Consider the following 20112-nt stretch of genomic DNA (forward strand, 5'->3'; position numbering starts at 1 on the left):
GAGCTCACCACCGGCAGTTCGTTGCAGGGTATCTGAGGACTTGACTCAAGTCAGACCGAAGTAGGGACGCCCCCCTTGCATGCCTGGAGACCCCCCAGCCCACTCAGACCCGTTGGCCATGACCACCCAACTGGGCTGCGCCCACAGGAGTGGCACGCCCAAATTCAAAGTAAGCCTCCCGCCCCTTCCGACCCGGCCGGCCTTTTTTTTTTTCCCCGGGCCTCAGTTTCCCCATCTGTAAAAGGGGTAAGTGCCCTGTCTTGGTCCAGGCCCCTCTCCTCAGGGATAACCGAGGCTGCACTGTCCCCACCCAAGAGGTTCCTGTAAGGTGCGCGCCCGCGAGGGCCGACCCCCAGGTATAAGTGCCAGAGGCACCAGCCGGCCGGGGGCGCACACGTGCGTGCGGAGCCCGAGCACGCCCAGCGCGTGCGTATACATGGCCCAGGTGGCGGCGGGCGCAGGTGCAGCAGACGCCGGGCGCGCGGAGCTGTGGGCACGGCGGGCGCGGGCTCACCTGCGCGTAGTAGAGTAGCCACAACTCGTAGAGCCGCTCCGAGGCGGCCATGGCCCGACCAGGCTCCAACCCTGCTGCACGCCACCTGCCGCCGCCGCCGCCTCCTCCGCGCCGCCCGCCGGTTGCCCTCGGCCAGGCCCATGGGCGGAGGGCGTCACTCCAGGGCGGAGCGGCGCGGTACTACTGAGGGAAGTAGTACTGGCCGCCGTCGCGCTCCTCCTCCTCCCGGTCGGCCACCGCCCGGCTTCCTGCGCTTCTGCAGCCGCTACCGCCGCCCCGCCTATCCCGGGACCGTGCAAAGGGCGGGGAGCCCGACAGAAGGAGGAGCCTGAGGTCAGGGCGGCCCGGGAGGGCGCCCAGCAGCCCCGCCCCCCGCAATCCGCGCCCTCCGGAAAGGCCAACCTGAGCCTCCCGGACTAGGGTCGGGGTCAGGGATTCCAGATTTGTCTTACGTCTAGATCTAACCGGGACGCAGCCCGCCTGGCTGGAATGGCCACCATTCGTGGAAGGGACAGGCTCGAGGGATTGGGGGAAGGGGCTGTGAGCCGCGTGCAGATGGGCAGGGTCCTTCAATAACTAACGAGGACAACAACCGTGACAACCACTTGTAGAGTTTACCACGTGCCAGGCGTTGGTATAAGCTCTTATGGGGAGACCGAAGTGTCACTTTTTTAATCCTGTTGTTAGTGGAGCAGGATTGTGTGGCAGGAGTGCGGGGCGGGGGCGAGAGGGGGGATCAGAAAACAGCAAGACAAGCCTGAAATAACTCCGGGGGAGCAGTTCCCTCCATCTGTTGGGCAGATCCCTGGAAGATTTAGGTACTCCTCACCTCGCCTGGATCCCCTCCTCCGGGAAGCCTTCCTAGATACTCCAAATGGAGGCACCCTTCATTCCAGGGCTCAGCACTTGATTCACATTTTTTTTCTTTAACTTCAAGAGGTTAAAGGCTAAAGGGTACCTCATGCTTCTGTTTAACAGGCAGAGAAACTGGGGCCCAGATGGGCCAAATGAGGACCATCTGGGCAGCATGGACAGGGACAGAGGCCTGACTTTCCAGACCCACTGCCACCATCACCCCTGGGCCTCTTCCCCCACCTCCCCCTACACCCCCTGGGAGGTGAGGAGGGCCCATGGTGTTGGGCAGGGGTGAGGCCCTTTGTTGGGGGTGGGGGGAAAGTCTGTGGGACCCAGAGAGTTACCATCAATTGGAGGAACTGACCGGGCTGGAGCCTCCTAGACCTTGGGTGGCCAAGAAAAGACAGACTCTGTCCCCATACCCATCCTGTTCTGTCCTCCTGGCTTCTTGGGCATCTCCTCCACTCTGGCCTTTTCTTCTGCCCCACCCATCCTACTTCTGACATTTCCTGAACACTTATTACATGCGTATTGGGTACTACCTGCATACCAGGCCCTGGCAGAGCACCCCACCTGACGCAGGGGAGAGGGCACCAAAAGGCCCAAGTTACAGAGGTCAAGAGGGTCGTTTGTGGGGGCCAGTTGGACAGGGGTCTGTGGCACTGGGGGTCTCTGAAGGGAAGTGGGAAGCAAGGAGTGGGTGTCCACCTGCTGTCAGCCTGGGAAGGGAGGTCACAAGCAGGGAACAGCTTTGCTGAGAGACAAGTCACTCTCCCCAGGTGGGAGGAGGTGTGGCTCTGGGGACCTGGATAGGCTGTCAGAAGATACTGACTTCAGCCAAAGTGGTCTCTCGGTTGTCAGGGCATGCTAATTGACTTGGGAAAGGATACCCTGGCAGCTCCTGCTGGGAAGCAGTGCACCTATTGGCGGAGGCCAAACCAACTCTCAGCTTAGTTCTCAGGAACTAAGCTCAGGGTGGTCCCTTAGGGCCCACTGGGCCCAAGTTGGGGTTTGCTCTTCTCCAGGTTAGGTAGTCTGACCCTGGGTACTTTGCCACCCCGGGGGGGGGGCGGGCGGGGGGTTGGAGGTGGGAGGGGATCATCCATGAACCCAGAGGAAAATGGCCATTCAGCCAAGCCCTGCTCTGCTTAGGTTTTGTCTGAGCTGAGAGTGGACAGAGAAGGGCCCAGAGGCCCATGAACAAGTGCGTCCAGGAAGCCACAGATAGCTTAAGAGGAAAGGAGAGGCAGACCTCTCAGGCTGGGATCAGAGTAGAGAGTCAGGGAAGGCTTCATGAAGGCATTCGAGCCTTTAAGAATCAGGGCAAGTGGACAAAGATGGGCCAGCGCAGTCCAAGTGGCCAGCATGGTTGGCGCTTAGGTAAAACCAGAGCGATTGACGCGCTCTATCCTCCTTCACTCAGGTCTGGTTCCTCTTGCCGCTTTTTCCCTGATTGGCATTGGACGAATCGAGCCTTAGAGCCTTCTTTGCCGACCCCCGACGAGTTAGACGTTTTGTGGGGGAGGAAGAGGGCGGGTCCTCCTGTAGCAACTCAGCATTGGTTGGCTTTCAGGACTTCCTGCTCTCCCATTCTCGTCCCTGGATTGGCCGTGAGGGGTTCGTCTAACACCTTGGGCCTGCGCGCTGCGGGACAAGAGAACAGTGGGGGAGGGGGGATGTCTGCGGGCAAGATGGCGGCTACTGCGGCCGGTGTGGGCCGGTTGGAGGAAGAGGCGTTGCGGCGAAAGGAACGGCTGAAGGCCCTACGGGAGAAAACCGGACGCAAGGTGAGGAATGCAGAGTGAGAGCCGTGGCTGAGGTACCCAGAGTTTGGATTCGGGATCAGGGCGAGAGGGCAGGGGACTACTGGGAAAAGGCAACTGCCGAGGACGCGCATGCGCGCTGCTGGAGCATGCGCACGGCGTCGGCGCCCGCCCAAGTCTGGGTCTGCGAGAGCGGTATTATGCTTGCGCTAGTGTTGTCGCGCGTGCGTTGGTATGGTAGGGCAGTGGTCGACGCGTCGCAGGCCCTTTGGCTCCTGGCCGGTGTTTCCCGTGTGGATTTCCAGGGCCAGTTTTAGTTTCATATGCTCGTTGGTTTGGGCGTGATTTGTTCGTGTCTGAGCACGCTGAACCTTCCGTTTTCCCATGACCAGCCGGCCTCCCATCCCTGGTGAAATACCGCGAGTCTGGCAGACTCTCCGCTGTGTGCCAGAGCGCCTTGGGCAGGGCAGTACGAGACTGCTCTTGGGCGCCCGGCTGGATCGTTGAGTACAAAAAACCAGAAGGAAAGATCCATGTCTGGGTTAGGGTAGACCTAAGGGAAAGAAGCGGGCGCTTAGTTCTTTACCAGGCTCTTCTTTGGGGATTTAGTCCTATTAGTTGCCAAACTTGGAAACATTTTTCCTTGGTCTTGTTTGACACCAGAATGGTCTGATTCCATTTCTACTTCGTTGTTCTTTCCGAAGTAATCGAGAGGAAGGAGAACTCTGAAGTTCACTACTTCTGTGCGAACCCTGGTCCTGTCACTTGGGGTTGTATGATTTGGGACTAATTGCTTCATCTCATGAGCTCCGGTTTCTTCATGTCTCCAGTGGAGGATAACAATCCCTAAACATTCATTCTCACTGGGTTATTTTGAGATCTAACAGGATAATCTGTTAGATTGTCTGTATGCAAGAGCCCTGAAGAGTATATAGAGTACAGAGGATGGACGTTGTTCGTTCTGCTGTTTTGGGGTGGGCAAAAACGTTGTCCTCAGCTGTACAAAATACAAAGGATACTAAATATCTAGACCTGCAATGGATGGGGGGAAACAGGGACTCCATTTTCCAACTAAAAAAAATCAGGCAGGTTGGTTTGGCCCGTTTCCTTTCTGCATGGCTCCCTGGTGTCCTGTGAGAAAGTGTAAGGGGAAGTAATAGAAAGTGAAGGCCAGCGGGATTGGCTTCTGTTTTTGTTGGCAATTTGTCGGCTCTGTCAGTTATCCCTGCAAACTGCTTGGCCTAGGGATGCTCAGGACCTCAGCCTTTCAAACAATAGCTAGTCAACCCGAGCTGTTTCCTTGGTTTTAGGGTCCAGATTATGGAATTGGGTTTGAGGGCAGAATACAAAGGACAAAATGGCATCCTCAGGCCCCCTTACAATGGGAAGGATGCCCCAGGCTATTAGGAAAACTGGCCTTTTAAGAGGGATTCTCTCAATGCGCTGAAAATATGTACCTATTTTTTTCCTTTACTTTTTAAAAAATTTTAGTAGAATATACATAACATAAAATTTACCATTTTAAGTGTACAAATCAGTGACATTAAGGATATTCACAATGTTATATAATTAAACCACTATTTCTAGAACTTTTCATCATCCCAAATGGAAACTCTGTACCCATTAAACAATAACTCCCCTTCCCCTTCTCTCCCCAGTTCCTGGCAGCCACCATTCTTTCTGTCTCATGGAATTTGACTACTCTAAGTATCTCGTATAAGAGAATCATATACTACTTGTCTCTCTGTGACTGGCTTATTCATTCAGCATAATGTTGTCAGGGTTCAGCCATGTTGCAGCATGTGTCAGAATTTCATTCCTTTTTAAGGCTGAATAATATTCCATTGTTTGTATATACCACATTTTGTTTATCCATTTATCTGTTAGTGGGCATTTGAGTTGCTTCTAGCTTTTGGCTGTTGTAAGTAGTGGGTATACAAATATCTGTTTGTGTCCCTGTTTTCAGTTCTTTTGTGTATATATCCAGAAGTGGAATTTTGGGATCATACAGTAATTCTGTGTTTAACTTTTTGAGGAACCGCCGTGTTTTCCATAGCTGCCACATCATTTTACATTCCCACCAGCAATGCACAAGGGTTCCAGTTTCTCCACACCCTTGCCAACACTTTTTTTTTTCTTTATGTTTTGTTGGTTATACACATCCTAATTGTGGTTGTAGTTTTGATTTGCATTTCCTTGATGGGTAGTGATATTGAGCATCTTCTCATGTGCCTATGGCCATTTGTGTATCTTCTTTGGAGAAATGTCTATTCGATCCTTTGCCCATTTTTAAATTGGCTTTTGGTGGTAGTTGTTGAATTGTAGGAGTTCTTAATGTATTCTGGATATTAACCCCTTATCAGATGGGTGATTTGCAAATATTTTCTCCCATTCCCAAGGTTGTCTTTTTACTTTCCTGATAATGTCCTTTGATGCACAAAGTTTTAAATTTTAATGAAGTTCAGTTTATCTTTTTCTATTGTTGATCCTGCTTTTGGTATCATACCTAATAAACCATCATCAAATCCAAGTTCATGAAGCTTTTCCCCTGTGTTTTCTTCTAAGAGTTTTATAGTTTTAGCTCCTACATTTAGGTCTTTGATCCGTTCTAAGTTAATATTTGTATATGATATAACATAAGGATCCGGTATATTCTTTTGCATGTGAAGATCCAGCTTTCCCGGTACCGTTTGTTGAAAAGACTGTCCTTTCTCTATTGAATGTTCTTTGTACCCCTCTTGAAAATCATTTAACCATATATGCAAGGGTTTGTTTCTAGACTTTCTATTCTGTCCCATTGGTCTGTATGTCTGTCCTTATGCCAGTATCACATTGTTTTGATTACTGTAGCTTTGTAGTAAGTTTTGAAATCAGGAAGAGTGAGTCCTCCAACTTAGTTCTCTTTCAAGATTGTTTTGGCTGTTTGGGATTCCTTGAGATTCCATATGAATTTGAGGATAGATTTTTCTATTTGTGCAAAGAACACCATTGAGATTTTGATAGGGATTGCACTGAATCTGTAGATCATTTTGGGTAGTATTGTCATCCTAACAATATTAAGTCTTCCAATTCATGAGCATGGGATGTCTTTATGTTTATTTAAGTCTTTAATTTCTCTCAACAATACTCTTTAATTTACATTGTACAAGTCTTTAGCCTCCTTGGTAAATGTATTCCAAAGTATTTCGTTCTTTTTAGTGTTGTTGTAAATCGGACTGTTTTCTTAATTTCCTTTTCAGATTGTTCATTGCCAGCATATAGAAATGCTGCTGATTTTTGTTCATTGATTTTGTATCCTGGAACTTTGCTGAATTTATTATTTATTCTAACAGGGTTTTTTTGTTTTTGTTTTTGTTTTGTTTTTTTGGTGGACTCTAGGGTTTTCTGCATATAAGATCATGTCATCATTGAAGAGAGATAATTTTACTTCTCTTTCAATTTGGATGCCTTTTATTTGTTTTCTTGCCTAATTGCTCTGGCTGGAACTTTCAGTACCATATTGAATAGAATTGTTGAAAGAAGGCATCTCGTTTTGTTCCTGACCTTAGGGAAAGAGTATTCAGTCTTTGACCATTGAGTGTGATGTTCACTATGGGTTTTTCATATATGGTCTTTATCATGTTGAGGAAGTTTCCTTCTATTTCTAGTGTTGAGTGTTTTTATCATGAAGGGGAATTGGATTTCATCAAATGCTTTTTCTTAATCAATTGAGATGATCGTGTGTTTTTTTTCCTACATTTTATTATGGTATTATGTTGATTAATTCTGTAAGTTGAACCATCCTTGCATTTCACAAGTAAATTCCACTTAGCCATGGAGTATAAACCTTTTAATATGCTGCTAAATTCAGTTTGCTAGTATTTTGTTAAAGATTTTTGCAACAGTATTCATAAGGGATATTGATCTGTAGCTTGTCTGGCTTTGCTATAAGGGTAGTGCTGATCTTATAGAATGATTTAGGAAGTATTTCCTTCTCTTCATTTTTTTCGAAGAGTTTTAGAAGGTTTGGTGTTAACTCTTTAAGTGTTTGGTGGAATTCACCAGTAAAGCCATCTGGCCCTGGGCTTTTCTTTGCCGGGAGGTTTTTGGTTACTTATTCAGTCGTCTTTTTAATTATAGGTCTATTCAAATTTTTTATTTCTTCATGAGTCAGTTTGGTTACATCGTGTGTTTCTAGGAATTTGTCCATTTCATCTAGGTTATCCAGTTTGTTGGCATACTGATTGCTACTTTAATTGGTTTAATCTTCACAGTTCTGACTTCAGAAAGCTCATGGCTGTGAACTCATTTCTAAAAAATGTACATTTGGAAATCACATGACTTTCCTCTTGGAATTGAGAGCTCACTGGCCTTTGGAGTTCGCTTGCATTCATTTTAAGAAACAAGAGTTACTGTGAAGCCACAATTTTGATTCCGTTGGAAGCTTTTTCCTTTCTTGGCATGCGTTATCTAGGAGCTGCTGATTTTTCCACTCGTATAGTCCTTTTCCTGCTTAGAAAGCGAAGTTAGAATTTGTAGTTGACTCTTTGATTTCCATGCAGTGGTGTCAATGGTGCATTAGCAGTAGGTGATGAAATATTGTTTGGTTTGTTTCAAAATGGGTTATTAGAGCTAGTAGTCCGTTCCTTCAACAGAGGTGTACTGAGCACCTACTGTGCACCAGTGATTCAGGCACTGGAGGTACCACAGTGAACAAAGCACACAGAAGTCTGTGCCCCAAGCAGCTTCCATTTAGCTGGGGGCACAGATGGTCAAGCAAAGTATATCTGGTGTTAGACGGAGATGGTGTTATGAAGAAAAGGAAAGAAGGAAAGAGAGATGGGGAGTACATGGTGCTCCTATTTTACTCTGTAGCTCTAGCAGTTTAATTTCTTTATTAAAGGCAACGGTGTTTTCAGATTTAACATGGCTAATGATACCGCCTGCCTGGCTTATCTTATCTGGTCTTGATGACAGCCTTGAGAAGAAGGAAGAAGGAGGGCTAATTTATAGGTGGCAGCACTAAGGCCAATAAATGGGAGGCGGTTTTATTTGTCACATAAGGAGGCGGTATCCCAGGAGAGTGCTGGGGTTAGGAGGGACCATGAGAACAGGTGGTGACTCTCTTTATGCACTGACTTGGGCTGGTTTCTCAGAGGCAGGGTGGGGGCAAGTTGAGAAGCTTTCCTATATAATTTCTGATTCCTTGAGGTTTTATGAATTACATCCCCAAAAAACAATAGTGGAAAAAGAGTATAGGCCCAGGACTTCCCTAGTAATCCAGTGGTTAAGAATCCGTGCTTCCACTGCAGGGGGCACAGGTTTGATGCCTGGCTGGGGAACTAAGATTCTGTATGACGCATGGTGTGGCCAAAAATAAACAAACAAACAAACAAACAAACAAATAAATAAAGTTTAAAAAAAAAAAGAGTATAGGTCCTAAGTCCAAGCTGCCCGTATCTACATGCCTTAATCCCTACTGATTAAGATCCCAGTTAGTCCTGATTCTGGCCCTTCTTCCCACTGACAAGAATGGGTGTAGCCTTATTTGCCACAGTTTTTTTGGTATTTTTTTATTATGGTAAAATCTATATGACATAAAATTTGCCATTTAACCATTTTTCATTGGCATTAACTATAATTCACAATGTTGTGCAACCGTCACCACTATTTCTAAAACGTTTCATCACTCTAAACAGAAACTCTGCACTCATTAAGCAAGAACTCCCTATTCCTCTCTTACCCCGGCGCCTTGTAGCCTCTAACCTACTTTCTGTCTCTCTGAATTTGCCTGATGTAAATGCCTCATATAAATGGAATCTTGCAGTATTTGTTCTTTTGTGTTTGGCTTATTTCACTTAGCCAGAGTTTTCAAGGTTCATCCATTCTAGTATGTAACAGAGTTTCATTCCTTTTTAAGGCTGAATAATATTCCATTATATGTACGTGCCACATTTTGCTTATCCAGTCATCTGTTGATGGACACCTTTTGGCAGTTGTGACTAATGCTGTCACTGGTGTAGTGGTGTACGTTTTGGTGTATAAGTATTTGTTTCAGTTCCTGTTTTCAGTTCTTTGGGGTATATACCTAAGGAGTGGAATGGCTTATCATTCTGTGTTTAACTTTTTGAGAAACTGCCAAACTGTTTGCCAGAGCAGCTGTACCATTTTCCACTACTACCTGCAATGCATGAGGGTTCCAATTTCTCTACATACTTGCCAACACTTGTGATTTTCCTTTAAAAAAAAATAATTATAGCTCTCCTAGTAGGTGTGAAGTGGTATGTCACTATCGTGGTTTTTTAAATTATTATTTTATTTATTTATTTATTTATTGTCTGCTTTGGGTCTTCATTGCTGTGTGCGGGCTTTCTCTAGTTGCAGCGAGCAGGGGCTACTCTTCGTTGTGGTGCACGGGCTTCTCATTGTGGTGGCTTTTCTTGTTGCGGAGCATAGGCTCTAAGGCGTGAAGGCTTCGGTAGTTGTGGCACGCGGGCTCAGTAGTTGTGGCACGTGGGCTCAGTCCCCTACATTGGCAGGCAGATTCTTAACCACTGCGCCACCAGGGAAGTCCACTGTTGTGGTTTTGATTTGCATTTCCCTAATGATTATTGCTGTTGAGCATCTTTTTATGAGCTTATTTGCCATTTGTATATGTTCTCTGGAGAAATATCTACTCATGTCCTTTGCCCATTTTTTAATTGGGTGGCTTGTCTTTCTGTTGTTGAGTTGTTGATTTTTTTATATACGCTGGATATTAAACCATTATCAGGAATGGGACTTGCAAATATTTTCTCCCATTCTGTGAGTTGTCTTTTCTGTCTCTTGGTAGTGTCTTTTGATGCACAAAAGTTTTAAAAATCTTGATAAAGTCCAAATTATCTTTTCTTACCTTTTGTTACCTGTGTTTTTAGTGTCATATGTAATCTCCACAGTTCTTGAGTGACGTTACTTTTGGGGTGGATGCCTGGGGAAAAGAGAGTCAAGGGTCTAAAGTCTGAGTTAATTTTTCAGTCCACAGTCATTTCTTGTGGGACCTGTAAGTGGGGAGGAAGTATGGCCTACCTACTGCTGGCAGATAGGAAGCAAGTGGTCTCCTCCCTCAGGGAGGAAGTGGTGCCCCACTTTTAGTTCAGTCTTCTGATGTTAGGACGAGGCCTCTGTGGGACAGACTCCAGGGTCGAGCGCTGCCTCAGCCTGCCCCTGTTGATGGAGAGTGCCTGTCTGCCCCATGGGGTGGCTCCCTGCTGGCCCCCTAGACTCTGTGCAGGGCCTTCATTGATACCTTCTGTGCACATGGTTTTGCAGGAGGCGTCAGGGTTTCGGGCATGAGGTTGATTTTCCTCATGGTGTTATCTTCCTTTCCTCCCCCACAAGACTATAAACATAATTTAGTGTAGTGTGGAGGAATCAGTGCTGAGATTGTGACAGATGGACTCAAAATTATAGTCATGAAGTTTCTGTGTATTATTCAGCAGTAAAGCTCCATCATGGTTGTGCAGCTTAGCAGTTTTACAAAGTGCTTCCTTGCTAGCCCATCTGATGCAACTGATTTGAGAGGGGGCAAGACAAGAAGAGGTTCAGGTGCCCGAGGTTATGGAACATAAGTGACTCTCCTGGATTCCAGCTCAAGCAAGACCCCCTGCTAGAGGGGGCTTTTATGCAGGGACAGCCCTGCTTGTAGCAGCATCCTGTAGGTCAGCCAACCCAGGTTGACAGGTGGAAAGACCACATACGATGTTCGACTGTGCTCCTGGGGTTCATTTCCTGGGAAAGCCAAGCTGGGTCCAGGGAGGCTTCATGGGAAGGCAGAGTGGAACATGGGCTGAGTTGTGGTGGATGGGACTGGGAAGGGAGTATTAAAATAGCTGGAGAGGAATGTTCCAGGGGAGCAGTTCAGAGATGGGAACATTCAGGGGCACAGAAGGGAGAGTGGGGGATACTCCAGAGGGTTTGACAGCAAGCAGTTGGCAGGGATTGGGGCACAGATGAGGTCTGAAAGTGCTGCTGGGTGCTTTGGTGGCCAAGTTCTGCAGGAGCCAGGGCTTGCAGCTGCAAGGGCAGCCAGCTTGCCCGGGCACATATTTCTGTATTGCAGTATTTGAACCTCATTTCTTGATGCTCATCCAGAAGTTCCAAGCTGGGTGAGTAGGTGAATAGTTCAAGGCTGTAGGTGAAGTTCTGTGGCATCTCTCTCTACCATGCCATCCAGCAGGGCACTGTGAGGCCACTTTCTTTTCTGACCTCTTCCTCAGCAGCCAAATGGTGGCTTCTGAAGGTGATTCACTTGGCACAAACACTTGCCCCTTGGCTGTTGGCTCTACCTACATTTGGCCTGGATTGGGCTGTCTCTTTCTGCCCTGAGACAGGGAGACTGGTTGTCGGCCTGGCCAGCCCCTCAGGGGTTGGGTGTGATCTCAGGGCCAAGGTCTGGCTGTCAGCTTTCAGGTTCAACAGCAGTTCCTGTTTTTTACCTGGCTCTAGAGATCAGAGCAGGACTGTTCAGTGTTCTACATATAATCTGTGCTGTCCAGTGCCATAGCCACAAGCCACATGTGGCTCTTGAGCCCTTGAAATGTGGCTAACAGGACATTAATTTTATTCCATTTTAATTAGTTTACATTTGAACAGCTACACTTGACTTATGGCTGTCTTATAGGATAGTGCATCTCTGGAGGACTTGCTTCCTCTAGTCCATCTCATAAGAGACCATGTCTCTACCTAACTCCCATTTATTGAGAGCTGAGAGGGAGTGGGCAGGTGGAAACCCAGGGGACCATCAGATCAGCCTGGGGGGCCTAAAAGTCCAATGTGCTACCCATTGCACCACAGAGCCAGGTCTTGGGGGGCCTAGAGTTGGGGCAGAGGGCTTTGAAGTTGCCAGTCTTCGTGGCTGGTGTCTTCAGCACCTGCATATCCCTGACCTTCTGTGTGTGCACCCAGTGCAGTTAAATGCTGGCCATTCAGCGGTACAGTTGTGATCTTCCCACTCAAGGAATGTGCGTGTGGAGAGTGGGAGCAGTGCCCAGGCAAAGCGGAGCACGTTGAAACTTTCTGACTTTGGTGCACCGGGGAAGGTCCTGGCCAGCTGGGGGCAGAAGAGGGAGCTGGAGGGAAGGGCTAGCAAGTGGGGGGCGGGCAGAGTAGGGCAGTGAGGGGGGCGGTGGAGGAGAGCCCAGTGAGCTGGGGGGAGTCTGACTTGTCCATGTCCTGATCACCTCTCAGGAAGTTGTCTCTGTCCCCACCCCATGTGGCCACACCCCATGCCCAACAGCCTAATTGCTAAGTCACTTGAGGAGGTGACTGCCTCTTGGGTTGACAGCCTTTTGCAGGTTGGCAGTACAACATTTACACGGCCGTTTGTGACAGGATCTCGTGACTTGTTCAGTCCCCAAAGCAGCCCTTTGAGGTAGGTGTTGGTTTCTCCCTATTTAATAGACAAGGAAACCTGAGGCTGAAGGGACCTCTTGTGCCTGTGCTTTGCCGTCTTGCCAATCCTGGATGGTCCCTTAGTCCCTGGCCCTGTATCCCTCTCTACTCCTCAACCCCAGGTGCTTGGGAACAAGTGGCCCCCAGGAAGGGGTCTCCTTCCCATCACACACAGAAATTGCCATCAGGCTGCCTGGTGGGAGCTGCCTGGCTTAGCGGAGAGCATCTGCTTTGGAGCCAGGTAATGTGGTTCAAATCTCAGTTCCATTCATCACATCTTTGGGATAGAAGCAGATCTTCAAAACTCTGAGCCTCCCTATCCTAGACATGGCTTTTGACCTCTTCAGTAGCTAAGAGCCCAGAGAAAGAGGTCCAAGAAGTGTCCAGCTCAAGATCTTGCCCATGGGCCTTTTATAAACATGGGTGTCTGTCCTTTATCCTCTGCCCTCTTGGAAGCAGGGAAGTCAAGTGGTCCTCCAGCCCTCTCTGCTGAGTGACAGTGGGTGGAGCCCGCTCTGTTTCCGATGGAAGCAAAGAGGACATCCTCCTGGTACCCTGCCTTTACTCAGCCTAGCCCTAATTCCTTGAAGGTGGAATTCATTTTTAGTGCAAAATGTTAGATTATCAAAGTGGATTTGCAGAGCTGCAACCTTGACGAGGTTTGCAGTTCCCATTCATCTTAAGGACTGACCTCTTCCCCACCTCTGCTCAGACCCTAAGGTCTTAGAGCCAGTGAGAGAGAGAACCTTGTGGGTGGGAGGTTTGGGCTCCCAGCACAGACACCTGTTGATGAACCAGTGTTGAAACTTTGGATTCAGTCATCGGCTTGGAGGGCCCTGACTTGTTCATTTGCAAAATAAAGATGTTGGTTCAGTCAGAGGTCCTCAGACCTACCAGTGCATCAGGATCATGTGGGGAGACAATTTGCAATCTGTTCTCTGGCTCCATCCCAAACCTCCTGTCAGGATCTTAGAATCAAAGCATTTTTATAGTTCCTCAGATGATTCTGATACATTATTTTTCTGGAAATCTCTGATCACTCCCCTGACATTCTCCCTTGACAAAGGGAAGTAGAACATCTCCTTTCCCTGGAGCATTAGCTGCCCTTTCTGACTGCAGGAACTCTGCAGCCAGCCACCAAACAAGTATTATTGAGCACCAGCTGTGTGCCAGGCCCTGGGGATCCAGCCTGTGAATAAGACTGCCTCCCTGACTCCAGGGGCTTCCATGGGAGGAGTAGGTGGTTAGTAAAGTACACGTAAACAGGGAAGATAACTTGTGAGGGCTAGGATGGGGGTGTTGGGGGTGTGTGTGTGTTTGTGTGTGTGTGTGTGTGTGTGTGTGTGTGTGTGTGCGTGCGCATGCGTGCTGCACAGCCGCCTTCGGTTGGGAAGATCTCTCGATGAGTGGGAGATTTGAGATAGAGTGGGTAGGAGTGAGGGGTGGGGGTGGGAGGGGTGGGATGCCAAGATCTAGGGAAGAGCATTCTGAGCTAGGTGGAGCTTGGCTGGTTTCAGGGGCAGAAAGAATCCCTGTGTGGCAGGAGTAGAGTCAAAGGTTGGGGGCGTAGGGTGGGCCTGAGAGTAGAGAGGCCCTGGGAGGCTGGGCCCGCAGGGGCTGGACCTCCCTCTGATGGGGAGCCACTGGAGGCCTGAGCGAGCACCAGTGCCTTGCCCTGACAGTGTGTGGCGGTAGGAGGCTGCTGCATTAGCCCAGGTGTGAGGCAGTGGCCCTCGGACAGGGTTCCGGGACGTCCTGACAGATGGGCTGTGAGGTGAATGAGCTGAGTGGATGGTGGGGCCTGTTCCTGAGATAAGTCCAGGGAACAGTGGTCTTGAAGGGGAAATCAGGAGTCCAGTTTAGGTCACTTTAGGCCTGAGACGACTATTAGACATCTAAGTGCAGAGAGGCTGGCAGGCGGGCATCTGGACTGTTGAGAGGTGCTTGTGTAGTAGGATTTGAAGCTGTGGGGCTAGATGAGGGCCCCTGGGTTCAGAGCTTAGACAGCAAAGGGGGAGAACTGGGGGCACCATCAGTGCCCTGAGGCTTGCCCTGCGGGCGTTTCGGAGGAGTTGGCAGAGGAAACTTAGAGGGAGGGGGCAGTGGGGCCGAGGGAAGCCAGGTGAGGACTGGGATGGCTTTGGGCAGGACAAGGTGGCAGGCAAGCTTGGTCCAGCTGTTTCAGGGAAGTGTGTGTGGGAGGGGAGGGTGCCAGTGGGGTCCAGGCCGGCTGGATAGGGGTGCAGCATGGCAACCACAGCCTCGCTGTGAATTGGGCCTCCTTTCCACTGTAGCAAGGCCTCACCGGACCCCAGCGGTAAGACTCACCGGTCTCTCAGGAGAGGTAGCACAGGCTGAGCCAGTGCCCCTGTGGCTTGGCTCTCTGGGCTGGCCCAGTGCTGTGGAGCGGGCGGCCTTCCTGCTTCCTTCTCTTTTGCCCTTACCCATCCCTGTGGGCGGGCGGGCCCCGAGGGCTGCTCCCATTTGAACTGAGTGCTGCCTCTGAGTCAGGCTGGTGGCTTCTCTGAGGTTCCCTGCACCAGGGTTGCCTAGGCAGATTGCATTTGCCACCTTGCCTGCTACTCTGCTAACTCTGAGACCGATAGGAAAATCTCCTCGTGTTCCTGAGCTTACATTTCTTCAGCCGGCCACGGTAACCCCGGCCCCCCAGGATGAGGATGAAGTGGGGTGGTGGGTGCAGAAAGGTGTTGAGAAATGAGAAGTGTGTATGTGTGTTTATTCTTTCTGCTGTACTCTTGTTCTACCCCCAGTGAGGACCCCTTTACTTTACAGATGTGACACTGGAGACCCAGAGAGGGTCAGGGGCTGTACAACGTCACACAGGACTGCCCTCCTGGAGATGGGCACAGAGGAGCCCACCACCTCATGGCTGAGTCCCGTGGAGCCCTCCCGATGGGGTGGAACTGGTGCAGCCTCCCCCTTGGAGCTGTGCAGGGAGGGGCTTTGCCATGGGCTGCAGGGAATAGAACGAGACCTTCCCTCAGCTTGCTCTGCTATCGTGGGGAGAAGCTACTGAACTGGGCAAAGGGTGAACCTCTTTATAAGTTTCCCTGGGCGGGTAGGGCTTCCCGAGGTAGATGCACAGCTGTTCTGGCTCCTTTACGGTTTAGCTCACCTGCGGTGGCTGAGGCAGCCTCATGTAGCAGAAGGGACCCTAGACAGGAAGCCAGAAGACAAGATCCCTCTTTCTTGCTCCTCCACTGCACTGACACAGTTATTCAGGCCTCAGTTTCCCTTTCGGGTGACTTCTGTGGCATTACAAGATGTAACCAGGTGTTCTCAAGGCCCCACTGATGGGGGACAGGAATTGGAAAGCAAAGGAATCTTGAAATTCAAGCTGGTGTGTAATCTTTCTGTTAGCTTTTGCAACAGAAGAATTTGTGTGACCTTGATGGTGAATCCCTCAGTTGTATTCGCTTGTCTCCTAGAGTCAGGAGGGTGTGAGGGAGTGTGCTTCCCTCTTGGTGTCCAGGTAGCTGTCTTCTTGGTGTGCTTGGGGCCCCGAGATATTCTTCTCTTTGGAGAACTTACTTCTTACTGTCATCTAGACAGAATTAGCCCCCGCTTTAGGTTTTCATGATTTATTTTTGGTTTCTAAATGGATGTCAGTTTTTCTGTTTTAACAACAATGAAATGGCGCTAAAATTTTTTTTTAAAAAAACCTCTTAATTGAAGTATATTATACAGAAAGAAAAGTACACAGATCAGCTCCGTTATTTTCACTAAGTGAATACACCCATGTAATCAGTAACTCAGATCAAGAAACGTGGCAGAATTCCAGAATCCCCTTCCTGCCCCCACCCAGGTGCTTACATCTCAAGAGTAATCTACCCCTTGGGACTTTTAACACCAGAGTTTGGCTTTTCTTACTTTTGAACCTTATGTAAATGGAATCATACAGCACATACTCTTGTATCTGGCTTCTTTCATTCATCATTATCTGTGTGGGCTATTTTATTGAGTGTGCCATTACTTCATTCTTATTGCTGTACAGTATTCCATTGTTTGAATACACCGCATTTTATCCATTCCACTCTAGATTTTCAGGGTGGGGCTATTATGGATTATGCTGCTGTACCCAATCTTGTGCATGTCTTGGTGAATCTATGTACATATGTCTGCTGGGTGTATGCCTGTGAGTAGAATTGCTAGGTCATAGGGCATATATAGGGTAGATACTGCCTAGCAGTTTTCCAAAACGCCTGTACCATTTTACACTCCCACCAGCGGTGTATGTGAGAGTTCTCTCTGGCACCTTTGTGGTTTAAATTTGCATTTTCTTCCTAACTAATAGAGTTCTGTATCTTTTCATCTGTTTATATGAAGTACCTGTTCAGGCCTTTTATTGGATTGCCTGATACTTTTTCCTGTCGATTTTTAGGAGTTCTTTATTCCAGTCCTGGGTGAGTCCTTTGTTCTGTATGTGTGCTGCAACTGTCTCTTCTACCGCCTCTGGGCCTTCACTTTTCTTGCTTTTAATTGCATTCTTTGATGAACAGAAGTTCTTCATTTAAAGTAGACCAGTTTATCAATTTTTCCCCCGAATACCTTCTATGGCCTATTTAAGGAAATTGTTGCATACTCTGGGTCATGATGATATTCTCTTATGTTATATTCTAGAAGTTTTACTGTTTTACCTTTCACCTTCAGATTGCCAGTCCATCTGGAATTTATTTATTTTTACATGGTGTGAGGTAGAGGTCAAGATTTTTCCCCCATATGGATATCAGTGACTCAGCACTACTTATTATTTGACATTTGTTTTTTTAGAAAGAAGACTGTTTCCTTGTGAATGGTTGGCATGCAGCGTCCTTGATAAGCCATACTGCTAACTTCCCACATCTTGATAATAGTTGTAGTTACTATAATAATAATAGTAGTAACCAATTTTTTTGTTTTGAATGTTACTGAGTCCCAGTTCATGCCAGCCCCTCAGTAGACAGGCAGCTCCTTGGGGCAGGGACAACTCAAACTTATTTTAACTAAGCATTTGGATATTTCATGGCATTGGCAGTTGTCCTGGGTGTTCTTTGTCCCATGACTCTGAGCCCCTTGGCTTTGTGCACCAGACCACGGACTCACACAGAGGGCCGAGACCTGCTGAGCCTGGCTCCCCAAAGCTGCTTGGACTTGCCATCTACTCTCTCCATGTTCTGGACCAACTGACTGGGGTGTTCTGACTAGAAGTATGAGTTGCCTCGAACAATTGCTTCTAGGTCAGCTGTTTCAAACTCGGGCTGTATGTTTTAAATTCACTCCTGCTAACACTTGGACCAGGATGTGGTTGCTCCATAGTACTAAGTATTGTAATACAGGATTGAAATGCAATTTGTGTTCTTTGTTATTAGTTTTAAATTTTTTATTGGAGTATAATTGATTTATAATGATGTGTTACTTTCATGTGTACAGCAAAGTGAATCAGTTATACATATACATGTGTCCACTCTTTTTTAGATTCTTTTCCCAGGTAGGCCATTACAGAGTATTGAGTAGAGTTCCCTGTGCTATACAGTAGGTTCTTAGTTACCTATTTTATATATATTAATGTGTATTTGTCAATCCCAATCTCCCCATTTATCCCTCCCCGACTTTCCTCCGTGTTCGTTTTTTTTTTTTTTTTTGCGGTACGCGGGCCTCTCACTGTTGTGGCCTCTCCCGTTGCGGAGCACAGGCTCCGGACGCGCAGGCTCAGCGGCCATGGCTTACGGGCCCAGCCGCTCCGCAGCATGTGGGATCTTCCCAGACCAGGGCACAAACCCGCGTCCCCTGCATCGGCAGGCGGACTCTCAACCACTGCGCCACCAGGGAAGCCCCCCCCTTTTTTTTTTTAACTTATTTATTTTTAGCTGCATTGGATCTTCATTGCTGTGCGCTGTCTTTCTCTGGTTGTGGCGAGCGGGGGCTACTCTTCGTTGCGGTGTGCGGGCTTCTCATTGTGGTGGCTTCTCTTGTTGTGGAGCACGGGCTCTAGGCGCGCGGGCTTCAGTAGTTGTGGCTCACGGGCTTAGTTGCTCCGTGGCATGTGGGATCTTCAAGGACCAGGGCCTGAACCCATGTCCCCTGCATCAGCAGGCAGATTCTTAACCACGGTGCCACCAGGGAAGCACCCCCACCCCCCGCAGCCCTGTGTTCTTGTTTCAGGGGAAGATATGTCCCGTGTTTCATCTTGGGATACTGAAGAACACCTCCCCCCAACCCACACTCACATACTTCCCCACACCCCCCTCACATACCCCCAACCCACCTCCAGCACGTACAGACACACACACACACACACACACCAGTATCCCCCCCACATCCTCCAACCCCCGCTCACTCCCTTACATCATCGTATCCCACACCTCCTCACACTTCCCCAGCCCCTCCCCACGTACCCCACACAGCAACCCGCCAGACTACACCCAGTCCCCTGCATTCTCAACCCTTAGTACCTCCATCCCACACCTCTGCACATCCCATAACTCCCCAAAACACACACATGGACCACACCCCACACCCTCAACACTGCTGAGCCTGGCTCCCCCCCAATACATACAACCCTAAACAGCTGGGAGGGACTCGCCATTTCTAGTTGCTAAGCCATTGCAGAGACCTGGGAGACCCCAAGGCAGAGCTTGCTGTGGCTTGGTCACGTCTGGCCCTCCTTCTTTCAGGGCCTTCCCTTACTCCTCGGTGCCCTGGCTTCTCCCCGGTTTTGTTTTTGAGGGAAGCAACAGCTTGTACTCTTGAAAGAATTCCAAGAGGAAAAACAGTTGCTGTGGTAATGAGGCCCCGTGGCCAGTAAAATCCACGCTCCAGAGCTGTTTTGATTCAGGGCTCTCAAGAGCTGCTCTGTCTAGAGAAAATATGAGTGGCTGGAGCAGAAAACATTTGTCCTTTCAAGGATGGCACTCCCTCTCCCCCTACACCCTGTGTTCAGGGCAGGGCCACACTCCAGTTCTGGCAGGGCAGTTTGAATCCTAAAGAAGAAGCACCTGTATGTTTGATTTCTGGGAGAGGCAGTCCTTTGGTGAGAGCAGGACGTTCCTAACCCGGGTCCAGGAGTCCATGACTCCTTAGAGAGTGGGGCTTGAGGCCTGGGCTCTTTGGGGCGAGGCATAAGTTTCTAAGCCCTTCTTTGCAACCCCTGTTCTTACTCCTACTGAGGAGCGCCGGCTGTGTGCTGGGCTTGTGAAGAGCTTGGGGACCGATGTCAGTGAGTCTGGGCCCAGTGGGGCGACAGACCCACGCACACCAGTTATAATACTGCATACTGCTGTGCATTGAGGAGGGACGGGAGGGGTGTCTGAGAGAGCTGTGAGCCTCCTGGAGGGAGGGCTTGCAGCAGGGCGTGGGCTGCGTGGAGGAGGGAGTCCTGAGCCCAGTGTGAATTGCTTTCCCCGCTGTGTCTTATTGGTTGGCTTTGTGCCCCAGGCAGCATAACTGACCCAGCGGAGGTGCTGAGAAAACACTTGAGGAGGGATTGAGTGGAAGGCAGTCTGGAGGGCTGGGAGAAGGCAAGGGGCCGAAGCAGAACAGGCACGTGTGGAGGTGTCTGACTTCGGGGAGAAG

General features: G+C 48.9%; 2 protein-coding genes across 3 annotated transcripts in view; one reads left to right on the forward strand and one right to left on the reverse strand.

Annotated features, from left to right (window-relative positions):
- The window catches only part of NBEAL2 (neurobeachin like 2), a 30809-nt gene extending 29681 nt beyond the window's left edge, over window positions 1-1128 (reverse strand). For both annotated transcript variants that reach the window (XM_082639643.1, XM_082639641.1), the window contains exon 1: window positions 515-1128. In XM_082639643.1, coding sequence (XP_082495769.1) covers window positions 515-565 — 51 coding nt within the window. In that variant the 5' untranslated portion in view covers window positions 566-1128. The remainder of the gene's footprint in view (window positions 1-514) is intronic.
- Window positions 1129-3012: 1884 nt separating this feature from the next.
- CCDC12 (coiled-coil domain containing 12) overlaps window positions 3013-20112 on the forward strand; it is a 51203-nt gene continuing 34103 nt past the window's right edge. Inside the window, exon 1 of the mRNA XM_082637233.1 lies at window positions 3013-3156. Coding sequence (XP_082493359.1) covers window positions 3046-3156 — 111 coding nt within the window. The 5' untranslated portion in view covers window positions 3013-3045. The remainder of the gene's footprint in view (window positions 3157-20112) is intronic.

The sequence above is a fragment of the Mesoplodon mirus genome (assembly GCF_964341445.2).
Source record: "Mesoplodon mirus genome assembly, chromosome: 12".
NCBI classification, from domain to species: domain Eukaryota; kingdom Metazoa; phylum Chordata; class Mammalia; order Artiodactyla; family Ziphiidae; genus Mesoplodon; species Mesoplodon mirus.